Source organism: Phaethon aethereus (genome assembly GCF_964289735.1).
Source record: "Phaethon aethereus genome assembly, chromosome: 3".
Classification (NCBI taxonomy): Eukaryota; Metazoa; Chordata; class Aves; order Phaethontiformes; family Phaethontidae; genus Phaethon; species Phaethon aethereus.
In genome coordinates, this window is record NC_138576.1 from 87,283,877 (window position 1) to 87,303,852 (window position 19,976).

At 39.8% G+C, this 19,976-nt stretch overlaps 1 protein-coding gene across 1 annotated transcript in view; it reads left to right on the top strand.

Annotated features, from left to right (window-relative positions):
* The window catches only part of CHRM3 (cholinergic receptor muscarinic 3), a gene marked incomplete at both ends in the record, with an annotated part of 199,539 nt that extends 181,905 nt beyond the window's left edge, over positions 1–17,634 (top strand). The window contains 1 exon segment of the mRNA XM_081997719.1: positions 15,813–17,634. Within this exon segment, the coding sequence (XP_081853845.1) occupies positions 15,813–17,634 (1,822 nt within the window).
* Positions 17,635–19,976: the final 2,342 nt, after the last annotated feature.

Here is a 19,976-nt window from a genome sequence, read left to right on the forward strand (position 1 = left end):
CTTAATTGTGCTGACACTTTGCATTTCAGAAATTGTTTCCTCTGGTATACTAATGACTCTTTAGGTTTTTTGCCCTTGTCTGACACAATTTACCTCTACCTTGGCAGGAAAAATCACTTCCTCCTGTGAGTAAATGAGTGACAAAGGACAGATGAACGGGCAGAAATGTGCAAGTGCCATCAGAACTCTCATTTTTTAGTTTTAATACGCTGCAGCTGCAGATGTGGAATGTTTCTCTTGCAGTTGAAAGCACAGCCAGCATGGGAATATTGATAGGTTTACAGGAATCCTTAAAGGGTGGCAGCTTATTTGTAGTCACTAATAAACTGGAGCTTGGAGGATACTGGCTGTATGGATACATTTTCATCTGGAAACATCATGAAACAGCAATAAAGAATAGCAAGAGGGATTGGTGGGGAAACAGAGACATTTGGAAAAGCAAGCTCAAATCAAAACAGGATACAGTGAGATTTAAACACTGTTCTCCATTTCAAAAGCTAAGGTAAATATTAATACACAGCAGAGTGACTGTGATTCAGAACTGTCCCTCGTGGATACATTTTCCCTTTTGAAAGTCTTACCAGTTCTCTGGCAATAATTAATGTTATTAAGTGGCAACAATTAAGTTAGTGTTACTTCTTTCACGATCTTGGAATTCCTGTATGAATTTATAATTTCTCACTAACTTCGGCAGAAATGTAGATAATCTGAATCTCTGAAATTGGGCCACATTTGCTGATTAAGGGTAGGATTTTTGAAAAAACTAGAGACACTGGATGCTAAATGCCTATTTAGAGTCAATAGGTACTTTTCAGTGGTGGATAGGTATGCCAGAGCTTTAATTTTCACTAAGCATTTTGTTAGAAAATGTATTTTTGGCACACAGTATTGAGAATGGCAGGGAAATCCAGCACCATTTTAATGATAAATTCACAATACAGCAAAAAATCTAGAAAATCCTGCTGTGTACTGTATTGATGATAGAGCAATTCAGTTAAATCTTTCATAGTCAGTGATGCAGAAACAAAGTAAATAATAAAAGCACCCTCACATGCCATTATATCTCGGCTGATGCACCTTGCTTTTTTCCCCTGATAGTGCTTCAACCTGATATGATGGATTTTGTCACTACTGGAGGTACCCATACACATGATAGCTGGTTCTGACCTAATGTAGACCAAATACACCTTTAAAATGTAAATAAATGACTAAATAACACATGTTTTAATGATGTACATTGTTTTAAAACAATTGTATTCAGGGACCAGAGCAGTATTGTTTCTTATCTCTCTGCTCAGAATTAGTAACATTGGTTTGTCAAAAAATTCCAATTTTATGTCTCCCTGAAACATTATTTGGGCTGTGCAATCCTAAGAAGCAGAGGTCCATCTGGTGTAAGTATTTGGTCTCTCAAAGGAGCCAGTAGCCAGTGATTATGGATCCAGCTAAGAGCAGGACAGGGATACAAGCTGCCTCATCTTAACAGGCTGCCCATGGAGTGTTCAGAAAACATGTAGACGTGGCACTTCAGGACATGGTTTAGTGGGCATGGTGGTGTTGGATTGACGGTTGGACTTGATGATCTTAAGGGTCTTTTCCAACCTTAATGATTCTGTGATCTTCGAAAACCCCTTAAACTTTGCTTCCAGCTGTTACACCACCACTAGTCAGACTGTATTACAGTGGCATGGGTCTTGCATTCCTATTCACAAGTATAGTTCAGTTTACTGCTACAAATTCAAATTAGAATTCTTGTGCTCCAAGGGAAAACAATACATCCTCCTGCTATGAGTGAACTTGTCCTAATATGTCTTCTTTGAAAGCTCAGACTACTGATACAATTTGGACAGAGTTAAACTAGCAATATGACCGATATTGAAGAGAAGATAAGCTTTTAGGGCAGAGACACGGCGGACACTCAATTTACACTGTTTTTTATTTTGGTGGAGCTTGAGCATTTTGTTGTATTTTATGCCCTTTCAAGTTTTTAGAAAGAAACATCAAGAGCTATCTTGGACCAAAACCTAAAATGCTAAAAACTGCTTCCTTCCTGGGAGGCTGGGGATGCATGTTGTTTTCACTGACCACTGATGTGATATTTCTCATTGTCTGTAGAGTCATGAGGGGTTTATGACATAGAAGTTGTTGTGTATAAGCAGCTTTGACCCCTCTGCACTACCAAGGGAAGCAAAGCAGGGAACAGTCATTGTATTTTGTTTGTTTGTTTGCTTGTACGTCTGAGAACAATACATTGAAGTGCACAGAAGAACTCAGGATGCAGGATCCTTGTAGCTACAAGGATTACAAAGAAATCCCACTGTGCTAGAAATGCTGTGCATAAATAGAGCAGCTCAGGCACGTTTCTGGACTGTTCAATTTTGCCTGGCTATTGCTGGCAATTATCATACAATGCAACAGTGTTTGACTTCCTGAAGACCAAGGTGTTTCAAATGTTAACACAATATTCACATGTTCACTTTCATAATAACATGGTTATATGCCTTGCACATCGCTTCTGGACTGACCCAGGAAAATTATTAGTTATCACTGAAATACGAATGTCACTTAAAGAGAAAAGATAAAGAAGGCAGCCAGGATGTGGACTCCAGCCCCTTATCATATTTCAGCACAGAGCCGCTTGAGGACCCAGCTCCAGTTTCCTTCCACGTGCTCTCTCCCCTGCATTTCATGTACATGGAGGTAAATCCAGGCAGTGCATTTTCCTTGTGCCCATGGGTTTATTAAGATACCATACGCTCGCCCTCTTCTAATGACTGCTGCCCCCCAAAGTAGCAAAGAGCTACAGCCAGCACCAGGCCGGGTCCGTTAGCTGCCTGTTGGTATCAGAGAGGGGATCGGTGTATCAGATGGGCCACTGCTTATCTGTGCCGTTCTTCTGCTACGGCAATTCACTGATGCAAGGATAGGCCTGGGAACAAGTTGCTTTTCTTTTTCTCATCTGTCATTTTTAATGTCTTGCTTTACTGAGACCGAGTTTTCCCCACCTCCTTTCTCTCATAAAATGATACTGAATCGAAGAAGTCCCGTGCAATGACTATTTCAGGAGCAAAGCATGGTGGATTTCCTCAGACACTTGCTCTGCAGCAACTGGAGTGGCAGGAAGAAGCACGTGACTCAGAGGCTCGCATTTTTATCTGCCATCACCTGGGCTCAGCCTGCTGCGCCGAGTCACTGGCTCCTCCGTAACGCCTCGTCTTTTTGGAAACTTGATTCTCTTTTTAGCTCTGATCTTCATGCTACTGTACCAGGCATCTGCGATGAGATCTCAGTATCAGGTGAAATGGTGTAAAACTGAAGTAACTGGGTGAGGGATTTTTTTTTTTTTAATTTCTTTCTTTAACACAGGGTGTGGATTTCCTGAAAGTCTGGGAGGCAGTGTGGCTTCTTCCTTCTCTTCATTAAGGTCATCACTGGCATTTTTGCTGTCACACATATGAGAAATAAGAGACTGATTTCTTTCTAATATATGCCAAAGCAACTCTGTTCACTCATCTTGCTCTGTAAACATCTGATATTTTTAACAGAACCCTTGCTCTTCCCTTCCTACACTTTGAATTTGTATTTCTGCTGTGACAAACAAAATACAGGTTCTTTAGGATAGAGGCATTTTTTCCAGCAGCTCTCAAGCAATTATTTTTCTTGCTTAATTTTGAATAATTCATCACTGAACATGCAAGCCCCAGCTGTTCTTGACATCTTCACTCTTCTCCTAACTATAGCTGTGGTTGTAATAGCCTTTCTTACAGAGTAAGCTATGAGGTTTACCATAGGAAGAGGGAGGACTGATGACAGAGAATTGCTGCTCCCAGTAGTGGAAATGTCTTTTTATTTCAAGTGATTTTTTTGCTACTTTGAGATACAAGAATCCTTATCCCAAAAGGGATGATTGCCCGCATGCCCTCCCTGCTTTTCATGCTGACTTCAGGTTCCCATAAGGAGTTATCAGATTGCATCTTAATAATCTTTTTACCATGCTCTACCTATTCAGTTGTTTTACCTTCTGTCATTCCTTCTACTGTGTTTTATAATCTGTGTTGCTTTTATCTTTATCCAGATTGCTGTTGTTTGTACAGTTAAGTTTCATGCAGGGCTCCAAGAGCTTTGAGCACACAAGCATTCACAAGCACATACAGCTTATGCTGATCATTCACTTTTCCCCCAGTTCCCCAGCCCTGGGTGCAAACTCTAACTGTGCCTTTTCCTCTCCAAAGAACATCCCCTGACGCACAGGGCAGGTTTTTAGAACACAGTGACACTACACAAGCTTCTCTTTGAACACAGGGAACCAGCTCACAAGTCCTGCAAACTGGGAATACTGAATTTAAAACATCTCTGGGAGCTGTTGCTCAGGTCATGTAGGTCAACAAGTGGCAGAGCCTACAGTGGCCCTTCTACAGTAAACCTTTCATCCTGCAAGAAATGGGAGGGTAGGGTACCAGGAGCAGCAAATGAGATTTCCATTTGTCCTTTGCTCTGATGTCCACCTGCAGGAATCTAAAATCCATTTAACCTCATCTAGAGTCTGTCCACGGATTGCTGCAGATTCTTACCTAATTAAGACTTCGCAGTCCTAGGAGCTTTGACCCACATGTATCACTATAGGACTGCCAAGAAAGGTGAAAAAAACAACAAACAAAATACCCTTCTGAATGGCAACCAAATAGGGGATTCTCTTCTGATCCTAAAAAAGAATTGGTCAGATAGACCCACAGCAACCTGGAAGTACAGCTCACTAGCAAACCAAAGCATAAAATTGGGGCAGCTGGAAGATCAAGGCAGATGAACGGAAGGAAATCCTTAATACTTAATGAAGCATTAATACGTCTTTTTTGGGGCAGTGGGACTTGGTGAAACCACATGCAGCGTGCATCCCTATTCTTAGTTCAAGCATTAAAATTCCTCTGACCTTTCAGGGCAGGAGATCTTTTTTCTAGGTGCAGATTTTCTTTCTTCTAACTTTCCACTTCCTTTCTGGAAGTAACATATTCTACTTGCCATTTGAGCAACCTATCAAAGCTGAGAGAAATATTTTCCTTCTAAATCTTGCTAGGACTCCTGATTTTAAGTCTTTTGTTGATTATCCTAGAATGTAATGGGTTTGCAAAATGCGGGTTTTGCAGGCTTGACAAAGCAAATGCAACCAATCATGAGTCCACTTTACCTTCTTATTTTAGAAGCAGCAAAATTGTGTTACTTAGATAGCAACCTTTACAGCAAATCTAATTATATCTCCATGTTTTTCTATTTGCCATGTCAGAATGCATGAATCCTCAAAAAGAGCAACAAGGAGGGAGTACAGAATACCATGAGTGTGTTAACTAGATAGCGAGTAGAAAACTTGTAGTGTAGTAGTTGAAAGTATAGTTTCTAAAATTAAAAATGGTCATCTTTGTTGAGTGGATGATTTTAACATTTTAGAAGCATGCAGACAAAAACCTGCAAAGATACAGTTCAAGACCGTTCATTCTGCAAAACCCTAAAAAGATTATAACATTGGAGCGTTACTTAGTTACTTGTCTGTATCTGAATAAAGAACAATTGCTTGCGTGCATTAAAATCCACAGCGCCTGCTGCCACTGGTTTCCCAGAGACTTTACAAATTCTGGGCAGCATGCGTACAGCGGTCGGAGTTGGAACGGGCCATTTTGATAAAGTTACAGAATTCCACCAGGACTTTCAGATGTGTCTAATTCCAGGGAAAAAAGAAGTCAGGCTACAACACAAAACACAGTTTTCAGTAATTTGGCTGCTAGATTCAGACTAATATTTGGATGACATGCATTTCTTTCAGCTGCTGTCCATATCAAGGGATAAATATAATTCGTTTCATTACAATTTCCATGTATAAGACATAGGCTTTATAAGGCACCAGTGAAGATTTTGTTGCAAACTCCAGAGTTTTGCTTCTGAATAACTATCGTGCCACCTAGTGAGCATTAAACTACACTGTTAAACAGATGGAAAGATCGACTTAAAATACACCAGTGAATAATGAAACATAGTATACGTACAAATATTTCCAGTGACATGTGGAAACAAAGCAGTTTCCCTTTTTGTCCGATTCATTACCAAAGTGTTCCATTATATATAATATTCCAACTATATCATAGTATTTTGCTTACAATTGTATTAGGGAAATAACAGTTATAAGAAGGGCACACACAGAGCTCTTCACCTCCCTGGCAATAGATCCATTCCTTAATAAAAATTACCAGAAAATTTCATATCTTTTTGTAGTTTGATCATATTATCAGGATGAAAGAGTATCCCCAAGTCTCAACCGTTATGAATTTCCATTCTGTAACACAATTAAATAAACAAACACACTGAAAATGTTATTTTCTGACCAACTATGCCAATTTGGACTTGGAACCAAACTAAAATTGCTTTAAAACATTACTATGACTGCATGTTTTAGGGCATTATTTAGAACAAATAAGCAATGTGATGAAAAACATAACATTCTAACGCAAAATTTCTCCCATAGAATTTCCTTTTCATTATAAATAGTTCCGGTGTCCAAATATCTATATAGATTTCATTAGTCAATAGCTATTTCTTAGCAATTTTTTTCCTCTAGCTGAAACCTCTCAACCATTGGTTTTTTTTTCCTTCCAGCTTTTTAAGTAAACCATCTGTCCAGTGTGGGAGTGTCGGTTTTACCACAGTACATAGCAACAATATTTCAATCACCAAAGCCAGTAACAATAAATTTCCCTTAATAGAGCGTTTCCTAACATTATTCAAGTCACTTTCTTTCAGCTTATATAAAATTGCCAAACTATCCATCATCAACAAAAGCTATAGTAGGTGGTCTGCATATTTATCACCTGCGTGCAATGCTATAGTTACAGTACAAAATGTAGTGGTCAGCAAAAGTACAATTTAGAACCTTTTAGGATTCTCTCAGACTCACAAGAACTTTAAACTCATGTTATTTAACACATTTAAATGATATATGGTAGAGATCTTTCATATAACAGAACTTGACACCAGGTAAACTTGACATCTGGACCAGAGGCTTTGATAGCTCCTTGCCAGACCTTGATGTAAACGCAAACATTTTTTATTATTTTCCCTAAATAACTAACAAAGTGGAGCTCATCTGCTTTCAGCAGCATTTATCAAAAAATATCCAAGATTCAGCTTGAAGGTGACAGAAAATTAAATGACTTTCCCCCCAAAAAAACATAGTTTTTGAAAAGGCAGAAAATCAAAACTGTGGTTTGAGTTTTTATTTATGTTTTAGTTTGGGGTATTTATTTTCCCTCCATGGAAAGGATTTCCAGAAAAAAATATTTTCAATTTTCTGGTTTCAAGGCTTGACAACGTTTTGTCCTTTCAATTTCTTCTTGCAGACAAATGAAATTTAGAAGAGGGTGTTGGATGTCAGGTGAACTTCTTTAAAGCTCTGTGTCCAGGCTGTCTGTCTTGTTTGATACTTGAAAGATTTTTGTACCGTTTTCCAGGTTTTGCTGGTGGTATATTGTGTATTTGGTATACTGAGTAAATGGTAAATGCAAAAATGTATTTATTACTTTATTTTAAAGCAGATTTGTAAAAGGTGGTAAAGAGATCTGCTAATGAAGTTCCTTGTTCCCTGTAAAGGTTCTTAAAGGTTAATATTCACATTAAAGATGTATTTTAAATGCATGCAAGGATTACTAGAAGTAGGACTGGATTAAAAATACGGTAAATTTTACTTTTTATCTAGCATTGGTAATGGTCTCTTCTTGATATTACTTTGCTCTAACATGATTTTTTTTTAGAGAAGGATGCTGTTTTAGTAAAAGAGGAGAAATTCACTTCGAACACTTGAGATTTTTTTTCTCTCTATCTAGGCACATATTTTTCCATGCTTATTCAAGGTATTCTAGCATTTAACAACATCTGTGAGGATGATAGTTAAGTGTGTAAGAATACTGATTACTTTATTTCACATGATCAACATTTAAATGTGCTCTTCAAATACATCATTGGGAGGATTATGTGTGGAGTCAATGGACAGTATTTCATAAAGAGATAGCTGAGTGCACACTGAAATTTTAGATCATTACTTTGACTCAACAGCATAATAAATATCAAAATATTAAGCAATACTATGTAAAAAAGTGTATATATATAAAATAAAAAACTGAAATGAAGTCTCTAAGATGGATAGTGTTTTACTCAAAGGAAGAAGTTATACACCCCCCATGCATAAACGAGATAACTGAATGGCTGGTATTCTTCTTTCATTTCAATCTGATTTCATGTTTATGTTCAACATAGAAACCAACCCTTCAGTCAAACCTTCCTGTCCCCAGATACCTGCAATGCACAGCATTAAAGTCAGTGGGTTGCTCGAGCGAGTAAAACTCTCAGTACTTGTTTGTAATGCTGGCTATGTTTCGGACCGCATGCCTGTTTCCTCCAATGTCCATTAGACAGATGGGATATGTGATTTTAATAAAGCTTTCTGAAAGAGAAACAGCCTGGAATATAAATAATTTCCTCTCTTCATAAGAACATACCTTACAGATTTAACCATTCGAGCTGGTATTTACTGTAATCTTAATTAAGAAGTCCTGATTTGCTCTGGTTTTCAAGCATTCGGAAATTGTAGACACATCCAATCTCAGGCTTTTGAAGGTTTCGCTTTCTTCTGTATGAGTTGTTCAGACAATAACTACTAAGTGCACATGCCCGGGAAGGAAAAGTGCCATTCCTTCAGCATTCCTTCCTGCTGCTGCTGCACCTGATAAACCTTCACTGCCCTTAGGCCGTATCACAACCGAGATTAGAAGCTCATTTCTGAAGCCTCTCCCTGGCATCATTTTAGATGGTTTCAATATAGGATTATCTTGAAACTAAAATTCATGGAGTGAATGAGTATGGGGTCACTGAGGCTAAAGAATAAATAAATAATAAATAGCACAGAAACACTTATTCAGTAAATGTGGGTATCTCTTAAAATCACTGGCCTTTTAACTATGCAGACTAGGGTATATGTTTGTTATATATGGCATATTTGGGAAAGTTATGCAAGACAATTATACAGTTCATGTAACAAATTCAATCTTAAATGGAAGTCTTAAGTGCAAGGGATCAGAAAGACACATCTGGATTTTTGAAATGGCAACACATGCAACGTGTCTGAGGTGTTTTTTTCTTTTCTGGTCCTAGTGGTAACACAGTATTTATTCTTATTTTTGTAGCTGTGTAATTAAGCAGGTGTTTCCACTGAAATCACCAGCCATTAATACACATTAGTATTCAAAGCTACATTTCTATCGTAATATAAAAACCCTCGTTGAAAGGTTCATACTACATGAAGTAAGGTGTTTGGAAGATCGAACATTTCAAAAGCCAACACAGGGTAAGCAAGCACGGCCCACAGTGAGCCCTGAGCTGCAGGTACCGCTGGGCGGTGTGAACGTAAGCTGCTCAGCCCAAGTAGAGGAGATGGGAGATGTTTGGCAAAAGCTACCTGGCAAATGCAGGCATAAAAGAGGCTTTTCCCATGGCCCAGCTTTAGGTACCGAATTTCCTGGCGGTGTTAGGCGGGCAGTCTCAGGTGCCTCCGTTGCGGCGTCCTTACGCATCCCAGCAGGAACACGTGGGGCAGCATCCCCCGGCCTCTCCTCCCCGGGAGGGATGCGCCCTTCTGCTGGCTGCAGGGCAGCAAGGGCGACAGACCGGGTGGCTTCGTGCTGTCACCAGCTTCTCCAAACTCTCCCCGAAAACAACACATACAAAGAAAGGAAGGAGTTCCTAGTTTGCTCATGATAGACCTCACACACTAACAGCAGCAACAGAGTAAGCAAATAATATACAAATCTAATTAATTCATTGCAAAAGCGATTTTGAAGAACTAAATCTAGGTAAAGGTCTAAAGAACATTTTAAAGACCATTAAATCTAGGTAATTTTAGTAAGCGTAAGCAAAACATCTTTATGGATGGAGAACGGAAGAGCTTGAGTTGAAGTGTTAGTGGGATGGGTTTGACTGAGCTTTATCTATATCAGGCTGATAGCTAATTAGTGAAAGATACAATCTTACCTTATAACAATATTTGGAATAACGTGACAAAAGTATATGCATATATATCTGCAGATATATGTGTATATACACACACACACATGTGTATATATATCTGCAAATATATATATACTTTCATCTGTGTATATATATACACATAAACTTTTGTCACACTCTAGATATGACATATTTGTATGTATATATTCTTATGTATACACTCATATAAAAGTATACCAGTGTATCAGTTATTTGTATCTACTGTGAAAGTGTGAGACAGTGGCCAGGATATTTCATAATGGGATCAATTTCTGTGGCTCTGTATTCTCATTCGGCAAAGATGGAAAACTATATTGAGTATAATACATTTAATCATCAGTATAAGTCATGGGAAATCTGAGGTCCTGTTCACTGACAATTACGCTGTGCTTCCTGTTATCACATACACATTCATAAGGAATTCTGTATCTTGTGCTACACTAGCTGCAAGTGATGTGAGTTTCTATATAATAAATGTAAAATTGTGAATGCTAGTGTGAATATTTGCATCTTTTTTTTTTTTCATTTCAAGTTTTTAAAATTCTTTATTGTATTTTGAAAAAAAATATGTGTGATTGGAAGAATAGGTGTATGTAATCTTGGGAATAATTTCAGGGAAACTTTAAAATTCATATATATTTTTATTTTACCAAATACTAGTTTTGGAACTAAGCTTATGTGCTAGTTTAGGTAACTGCATTAAGTGTTCTAAAGGCTTGGTTTCTTTATATTAGAAAACAGGTTTATAATTCACTGCATGGAGTTCTCTGCTGTTTAGGCTAATGTGTATACAATAGGAGAGCAGAGGAGAAGGAAAAAATAAGGTAAGTAATGTTCTTTTCTGTGCAAAGAGATGAGATGACAAATTCTTCAATCATCAAGGCTTGCCTGTTTTAAGCTCACATACAGCCAAGCCCATAGAGAGCCGTCTGACTTCCCAGAAAATGTATCTTAGAGCTCTTTAAAGACAGCAAGAAAACAGACATCTCTGCAAAAATGGTGGTTGTCTGTTTCTGAATAGGAAGGTTTAAGGAATGGAAAAAATATTATAAACTGAAATGTGAAGTGTTCACACAACTGCTTAAATATGAAATAAGCAGAGAGAAATGAAAGGCAGTAAAAACATGTGACAGAACTGTTCCTACTCTCTATTCTATTTTACTTTCTATTTACAGCAATGTGCAATGAATGAGGCTTTTCAAAAAATTCAGGCTTTTAAATCCATGCTATACCCATTTCTTGAAATTAGTGATAATTTCCGTAGCTGCTGTCTCCTTTCCTTCCAGTGTCTCAGTGGGGTTCCTACGGTCTCGCTCCCTCTGACGGGGCAGGGAGCAGAGGTGCCCTGGGAAGGATGTGTGTGAGAGCTTGCGTAGCCGTTGCCCGTACGGTGCCTACGCTTCTCCTGATTAATGCTGTGAAGTGTACATTGCCTCTGGTGTTCTCTGGCCTGCACCTTTCATAAGCTCTTATGGCAAAGCAGAAAAAATAACAAAATTAGCCCAAACCACGGTGAATAGCATGGCAATAATCTTGGGTAAGTAATTATACATTCTTGGGCTAAAAATAGTTTCCTTTGTTACTCGCTGGCTTGAAATTGTAAGGTAGTGTATCGTACCAATGATTTGTAAACTCTTATCCTGGTATATAAACCTATAATCATTTCACAGTTTGGTTTGTTTGCCTTACTCGGGCTGTGCTGCACTGCCTGTTTCACCAAAATATTTGTGGCTCCCTTCCCACTTGGTCGCACATCATTCTGGCTTTGAGCTCGGCTTGCTGGGCAGGTGCTGGCAGGCTGCACTGCAGGGCACGCTCTCCTCTTTCTTGGGCCCAGGACACTCTCTTTCCCTGTAACACTTCTTACAGAGAGAGCAGAAAATGCATGGCAGGTTTGGAAAACGATGGATAACCTAGCTTGCTTTGGCTTCCTAAAGGGAAGAAAATCCAGTTGCGTCGATCTGGTGTGTTACGGAGGTGGTGGTAGTTTTTTCCATGCAGATGAACGTATGTCTAATACAGTTGGCATTGAATTAAACAGTTCAACCACAGGAGCTTGTAGAAGAGCCAGAGTAACAAAGGACCGTGCTCATCATCCTGCTAGCACTTCATTTGATCAACTAGTCCAGTCAGTGTGAGCTTAGGGGTCCCTTTAATGCCTGGGGAGCTTACGGAGCCCAGTTCGAGCGTGCAGGATTGCGCTGGGCAGCGGGGAGCTGCCAGTGGGTTGCTCTCAGTCCCTCCTCTTCCTCAGTGACTGGAATGCCAAGGGCTGTGCACCTTTCACTGAAACAGTGGCTTAGAGAAATTACTTTGTAGTTCAGGGGTGGAAGAACTGACCAGAGAAATAAAGGTTCGGTTCCAGCACTTGCTGGGCATCTGAAAGACCGCAGCTGAAGTACAGTTTTACCCAGGCTTCCTCATGATGAGTCTTCTGAAGCCTGGCATTGCTGAAAGGATTTATTGGTTAATTCACATTGAAACTCCATTTCAAAGTCTACAATTAAACAGAATTCTTAATTGTTTTATGGACCTGGTGATAGATAGTACAGCGTTTACAGGTTAATTTTGCAAGATTATTTGTATCAGTTATGTGGTAGTTGTTCTGGACTTCCATGGCTAACACTCAGGTTAGTTTATTTTGTGTTGTGCAATGAAAATAGGGAGTACCTACCAAACTGTCAACTGTTTTTATTTCTTAGCAATACTGTTATTTCTAACATCACTTCTAAGTGATACTGTTTTTTATTCTATGCCCTGTAGTGAAAGTTTTATTTCCTTTATCAGTATCTTCTGCCCGGTCCTTTCTCGTGTATTAGAAGATAGCAGCTTGTCTTTTGTTATGAAAAAGCAGCATAATGATATCACCACCTTCTAAACTTACCTGTCAGACTTCTCAGTTAATACTTGACTATGCTGGGTGTTACCTTGCAGAGTTTTTACGAGTGTACATCTCTGAAGGGGCTGCTTTCTGGCTTTCCGCCTCTGCTCTCTGTCCCTAATGTCAGTGAAGGAAGGTCTGCACCCTATAACATTAATCATTTCTGGCATATATTTAGCAAACATCATTATTTCCGATCTCTCTCATCCTATTCTGGTTTTGACTTCATCCTATCCGACAGCTCTGGAGAAGCTGCCTGCTTCCTAAGTAAAACACTGCAAGAAGGATGGTTTCCAGCAATCCTGTCTGAGTCCAGGATTTTTCTCCCCACTGTGACTAACCCACCCTGGCCCTTAAAGAGCTGGCGAGAACACTGTCAACACTTGCTTAAGTGGTTGCTCACAAGAGAACTGTGTTTTTGTTTCACCCACGCGTCGGAAAGGGCAAGCCAAAAATGAACACCGCTTCACTATCTTCTTCAAAGGTGAACATTGTTCTACATTGGGTTTCCATAGGCCTTCATTTGTAACATTAGAGTATGTGGGATCTCCATTTGTATAGACATGTAAATGAATGTCATCTTTGGTCAAGGCAAAGGAGTGAGCTGGTATGAGTGTGCCTGAGGGGGTGTGAATGAAAGCAAGAGCGTGCTTCTCATCCAGACCTCTGCTTGCCTTTTTGCAAATGACTTTCTGCAGGCTTTCATTTCATTAGCATAGGTCTCATTTCTAACATTAGCATAGGGATAAGTCTCTCTCCCACACAGTGCAGACGTGAATTCTGCAGCTTCTTTGAAACAGTATGATAGGGATCAGTGAGGAAGTGTTGCTGTATGCTTGGTGGCCTGAACTGCACCAGCTCTATAGTCAGAAGTAGTATAAAAAAATATGGTGTGTCCCACAGATTCTCTAATAGATGGCTATGACGTGGTGAAATTGTTTCAGAAAAGTTCATTTAGATTTTCTTGGGAAAGTAAAAATTAAAATGGTAAAAAATATGGCACATTTTAGAGGAACAGCTTGACAAATTTTCAGAATATCTTTTTGCCTAAAATTTCATGAAAAACTGCACATTTCTTTCATATCAACTTTGCAAAGAAAACAAAACTTGGAATGTAAAAATTTTTTTATAAAAGTTAATTTTAGTTTCAACCTACTTTGATTTTAAGAAATATCAGCGCTATCAATGCTGTTTCACAGTTTATAAAATTATTACCATTTTTCTTTTTAGAAATTGAGTAGCTACAAATTTTCAATCTTTCTATCAGGAAAAGAGTTAAATTTAACTATGTGATTTCCCAGAGCAATATTTACAGTTGTTGTTATTATGTTTGCATCCTGTGTGTTACGATGATGAGTGCATTAAAAGCAGATTGAATTAGATTAGGATAAGGCAGCACTGTTACAAATTTGTCTTCCTATTAATAAAGAGAAAAATTAATATCTCATTTACACTAGGTATCAAAATATGGGAGAGGTTGTGTTAGTTATTGTCCATGTGGTAAGGGCAGGAATTGTTGCTCTGTTTACTGCATATGTCAAAGAAGCTGCACCGTTGAAAATCACATCGTATCTTATGATTTGCTAACAAAAGCAAGTACAGTTCCAGGGAAAACAGAATTTAGAAATTAATTAAAGAACCAAAACCAAAACCTCCTCTTTTGGGTAAATATATTGTGTACATCAGAGCATGGTGATACTCATTATTATCTCATTCCATAACAAATTGACTCTGGAAGGATTCACAGTTAGAAAATTAACAAACATTTCTCTTTGACGGCACATTTTGTTTAACATTTACTACAAGCAATGGACTTGCATCAGAATTCCTGCTGCTTGATGATATAATTGATTTATTACAATGACTCTAGTCAGCTGACCACAGAAGTTAATGAACTAAGGGAAATGCAAAATTCTATTCTGAGCATGTCTTCATTTTACATAAGTACTTGGGGAAAAGGATTAAGGCTTAATTATGAATCCCTTTCATGCTTTTTTCCTCTTTTCCTAAAGTGTTTAATGATTGCTTTGACATACATCTGCCAAACATTTTTTGCTGGCTCTAGAGACTATATTTTCAAAGGAAATTTTACCATGTGTTGCCCCAAAGACATTTTGAAGTCATTAGATGTACAAAATCCTTAGTCCAAGCATAAAAATGTGCATGAAAAATTAATAGTGGCATGTGCAAAAAGTGCTAATGGGAACTTCTAGTACCTTTATCAGGTTGCCGAAATGTAGATGAAAATGAAAAGATCTTTGCAGCCTCATGGGTTAGCGTAGCTTGACACAGTGAAATGACGCTAGCTTGTATCTCCGTAGTTTAAGGAAAGACAGAACAGTATTTTTGCTTCTCGTTAGCTGTAGCTGGAGGCAGCGAAGGCTGGGGCTGTGTTTTGCTGGTGCCAGGATAGCACTGGGGACCAGCATTGATTCGAACTTGGAGGATTTGTGACTGTATGTGCCTGGCATTTAGTTTTTTAAAGCTCCAGGATAGTGGGCTGTTGAGATGTAAAGTTCAGGGTAGATCCATCAGGGAGCGTTTTAATTAAGAGTTAGAGTTGGGGGCATTTCAATACTACTGCGGGTGCAAATTCTCCTGGGATTTTGGTTCCTCTGTGACTGAGCTTTTTAAAGAAACAGTATGTGATTGCTTCAAAGAGCTCAGATTAATCACAGCTGTAAGCCGAGTACTACCACGTACGCATCTGACTTGGAATGTGTCACAGGCAGCTTGGCTTTTACAGACATCTTTCAAAGTGCTGAAGGGATTTTATGTATGAGTATGTGGACGACTGTCTATTTACCATCTTCACCTCTTCACTTGGGTTTTGTTTGTTTTTTCCCTTCTGCAGACTATGTCAGAGAGCCACAATGATCATGCAAAATAACAGTTCAGCCTCGCCTCTGTTTTCAAATGTGAGCTCCTTCTGGAGGAGAGATTCACATGGACCGGGACTCCTTGATGAAGCGGCGTCGCTCATTGGCAGCTATGATTTCCCTCAGACCACAGAGAGTTTTCCCTTCTCCACTGTGGAATCAACAAACATGTCCCTGAATGCCACAAGCAAAGACCCTCTGGGCGGACACACTGTCTGGCAAGTAGTTTTGATTGCTTTCCTCACTGGGATCCTTGCACTGGTGACCATCATAGGAAACATCCTAGTGATTGTTGCATTTAAGGTTAACAAACAACTGAAAACAGTCAACAACTACTTCTTGTTGAGTCTTGCTTGTGCAGATTTGATCATCGGTGTTATTTCCATGAATCTTTACACCACATACATCATCATGGACCACTGGGCTTTGGGAAACTTGGCCTGTGATCTTTGGCTCTCCATTGACTATGTCGCCAGTAATGCCTCTGTCATGAATCTCCTTGTCATAAGTTTTGACAGGTATTTTTCCATCACTAGGCCGCTTACGTACAGAGCCAAACGAACAACCAAAAGGGCTGGGGTGATGATTGGCTTAGCGTGGATCATCTCCTTTGTTCTTTGGGCCCCTGCCATCTTGTTCTGGCAGTATTTTGTTGGGGAGAGAACTGTGCCTCCTGATGAATGTTTCATCCAGTTTCTAAGTGAACCTATCATCACTTTTGGCACTGCCATAGCTGCCTTTTACTTGCCAGTCACCATTATGAGTATTTTGTATTGGAGGATCTACAAGGAGACAGAGAAACGCACCAAAGAGTTAGCAGGGCTACAGGCTTCGGGCAGCGAAGCAGAGGCAGCACGCTTCGTACACCAGACAGGCAGCTCCCGGAGCTGCAGCAGCTATGAGCTGCAGCGGCAGAACATGAAACGCTCCACCCGAAGGAAATACAGACGCTGCCACTTCTGGCTCACGATGAAGAGCTGGGAACCCAACACAGACCAGGGGGACCAAGAACACAGCAGCAGTGACAGCTGGAACAACAACGATGCTGCTGCCTCCCTTGAAAATTCAGCCTCCTCTGATGAAGAAGACATTGCTGCAGAGACCAGAGCCATCTATTCAATTGTGCTGAAGCTTCCTGGTCACAGCGCCATCCTCAATTCCACGAAACTACCCTCCTCGGAAGATTTGCATGAGTCAGGGGATGAACTGCAGAAATCCGACACAGAATCGAAGGAAAAGAAACCTAAAAAATTGCACCCTCCCAAAAGTGTTCAGGATGGTGGAAATTTCCAAAAGAGCTTTTCTAAGCTTCCAATTCAGCCAGGGTCAGCAGAGACAACCACAGCTTCTGATGGCATCTCATCAGTGACCAAGACATCTGCAGCCCTGCCCTTGTCCTTCAAGGAAGCAACCCTGGCAAAAAAGTTTGCCTTGAAGACCAGAAGTCAGATCACAAAGCGAAAACGAATGTCACTTATCAAGGAAAAGAAAGCGGCACAGACACTCAGTGCCATTTTGTTTGCCTTCATCATTACCTGGACCCCATATAACATCATGGTTCTGGTGAACACCTTTTGCAGCTGTATCCCCAAAACTTTCTGGAACCTGGGGTACTGGCTTTGCTACATCAATAGCACAGTGAACCCCGTGTGCTATGCACTGTGTAACAAAACATTCAGAAACACTTTCAAGATGCTACTGCTGTGCCAGTGTGACAAACGAAAGCGACGCAAGCAGCAGTATCAGCAAAGGCAGTCTGTCATTTTTCATAAGCGGATCCCTAGGGAAGCTTCATAGAATAGTATTTTTTAAACAACTTAAAAAAATAACGAAGCGGGTTAGGATGGGATGGGATGGGACCAGATGGGATGGGACGGGACAGGATGGGACGAGACGGGATGGGACAGGATAGGATAGGAAGGGATGGGATGGGATGCGACGGGACGGGTTGGGGTGGGAGGGTGGTTCCAGGGTGCTGATTCAAACGTTTAAACATCAAGACGTGAAAGAAGCTGCCAGGCTTCTTACGTATCCTTTTAATAAATCCAGTTTAATATAAAAGTCAAGTCTACATTCAGCAAAAACTAACAAACTTCAACATTTTTACTAAGGAATGAAAGACTTAATAAAGTTTTCCTACAAATTTGCAAGAAGCTGTATAGCAATTATAAACCCATTACTGATCTGCCCAGCTCTTTGATTATAGTCAACTCTGGGATCTCAGGTAAGCACATCTAGCTAGCCCAACTCTTCTGTTTCCAAGGAATCCAACATCTTTCAAGTCACATACAGATGTAGCAAGCTAGCAAAACAGGATTATGACATTTTTTGAGATACTGTATAGGTTGCAAAATTGCTTCTCGTTGTCCAGGTAGAGCTTCCTGTCTACTTCTCTTCTGGTGTGTTGTTAACTGTACCCCTGATTCTTGATTGCCGAGTATCTATGTGTGCAGCTCATGTTATACATATGTGTGTGTGTAAGTGTGTATGTATGCATAACATACATTCACACCTCTAAAATACACACATACCAGGAAAGAGGTGATATGTTGTTCCAGGTTTTACAGGGCCATCATGATTACATGTGAATGAAATAAAAAAAAAAAAAAAGTCATATCATAAATATATATCTCATTATTTGCCACCTGAAATTCAAGTTTATCTTTGAAACCAAAACATGCTGTCCACTTTTCAGCTGGAGAGAACCAAAACATAGCCTGTGAGCCTAACAGAGTTTTATAATGGGGCACAAGCCCAGTAAAACCTTAATCTTGAGCACAGTATCTCTCCCCAAAGTGATCACGCCTCTTTAAAAGACAGGAAGGTGAAAGGAGCTGAAGGCTACGTTTAGGGCAGAGTATGACGTTATCTTTGTAAGGGGTAGGATGGCGAGACCCCACCCCTGGGCCGCACAGCGCTGGTGCTCCAAGGGAGTTGCTCAGGCGCCAGGCGGGCGCAGCCGTGAGCAGGGGCCCCGTTTCGTGCTCGCGCCGCTACACGGCTGTCGGGACGCGGAGCGACGGCGCGGTGCCTCGTCCTGAGCTGCGCCGTGCGGATGCGCCGCCCGTCTCGGAGCCAGCTCAGGTCCGACGCGCAGTATCCGTACGGCTCCCAGTGAAAGTTCGAGTTGGAATTTTCTATCTGAACGTGGTGGAGCTCCCCCAGCTGGCACTGTCCGCCCAGGTGATCTTCAGATGCAAAAGATTTGTGTAAAAGAAACGCTTTATTTTTGTACATGACGGATGCTCACTAAAAAGTGTTTCTTTTAAAGAATCTGTTTTAAAAATCATCAGGAGAAGCGCACCTAAATCCATTTAACGCCAGGTTATTCGGTGTTGCGAAAAACGTGGATATCGTCAATTGCTAACCTGGCAATTTTTGATAAAGAGAAATTTAAAAGGGCTTTAATATTTATAGTTTAGACATGACCAGTATTTCCTGGTATTTGTGATGTGGTCTGCACCAAACATAGTGTGATTTATAAAAGTCAGAGATCCCCTGGGGAAAGGGTTGTACTTTAAACTATTGTTCTAAATCTGATTTAGTTACATGTTGAAAGATAATTTTGTATTCTCCTTTGAGCTGACCAAAACTTTTTCTTACTGCTTAGACTCTTATTTTGCTGAAAATAAAACAAAACAAATATCTTCTTTTACAAAGGGGCATCAGTGTTGTGAACACAGAACTGATGTAAAAGCTGCTTTTGTATTCAGTGTGAGATGGTGTTTACAGATGATTTTGACAACAGTGGAAATATATTAAATGGTGTCTGTGTATCTGAACTATTTAATTTTGTGTTATGTTCATATGAAGAAATATTTATACATACTTCACCAAATGTTTTATTTAATGTTGATAAATATTGCTCTTCAGTCTTCAGCTGTAGTGTCCTTTTAAAGTGATTCATAAAGGTCTGCTTGAGAAATGAATAGAGTATACCTAGCTTTCTTGTCACTAAAACAAATACTCTTGACATACAAATCTTTCTTTTGTATGAGTTGTTTAAAATGTCTACCTACAGGTAAGCTTGTAAATGATATTGCAAGTACTACTTGCAAGTACAAGTTTAGTACAAAACGTGAAAAAAGGTTAAAGCTTCGTCTATACGTCACAAGTGCATTTTGAGCTAAAGACACCCA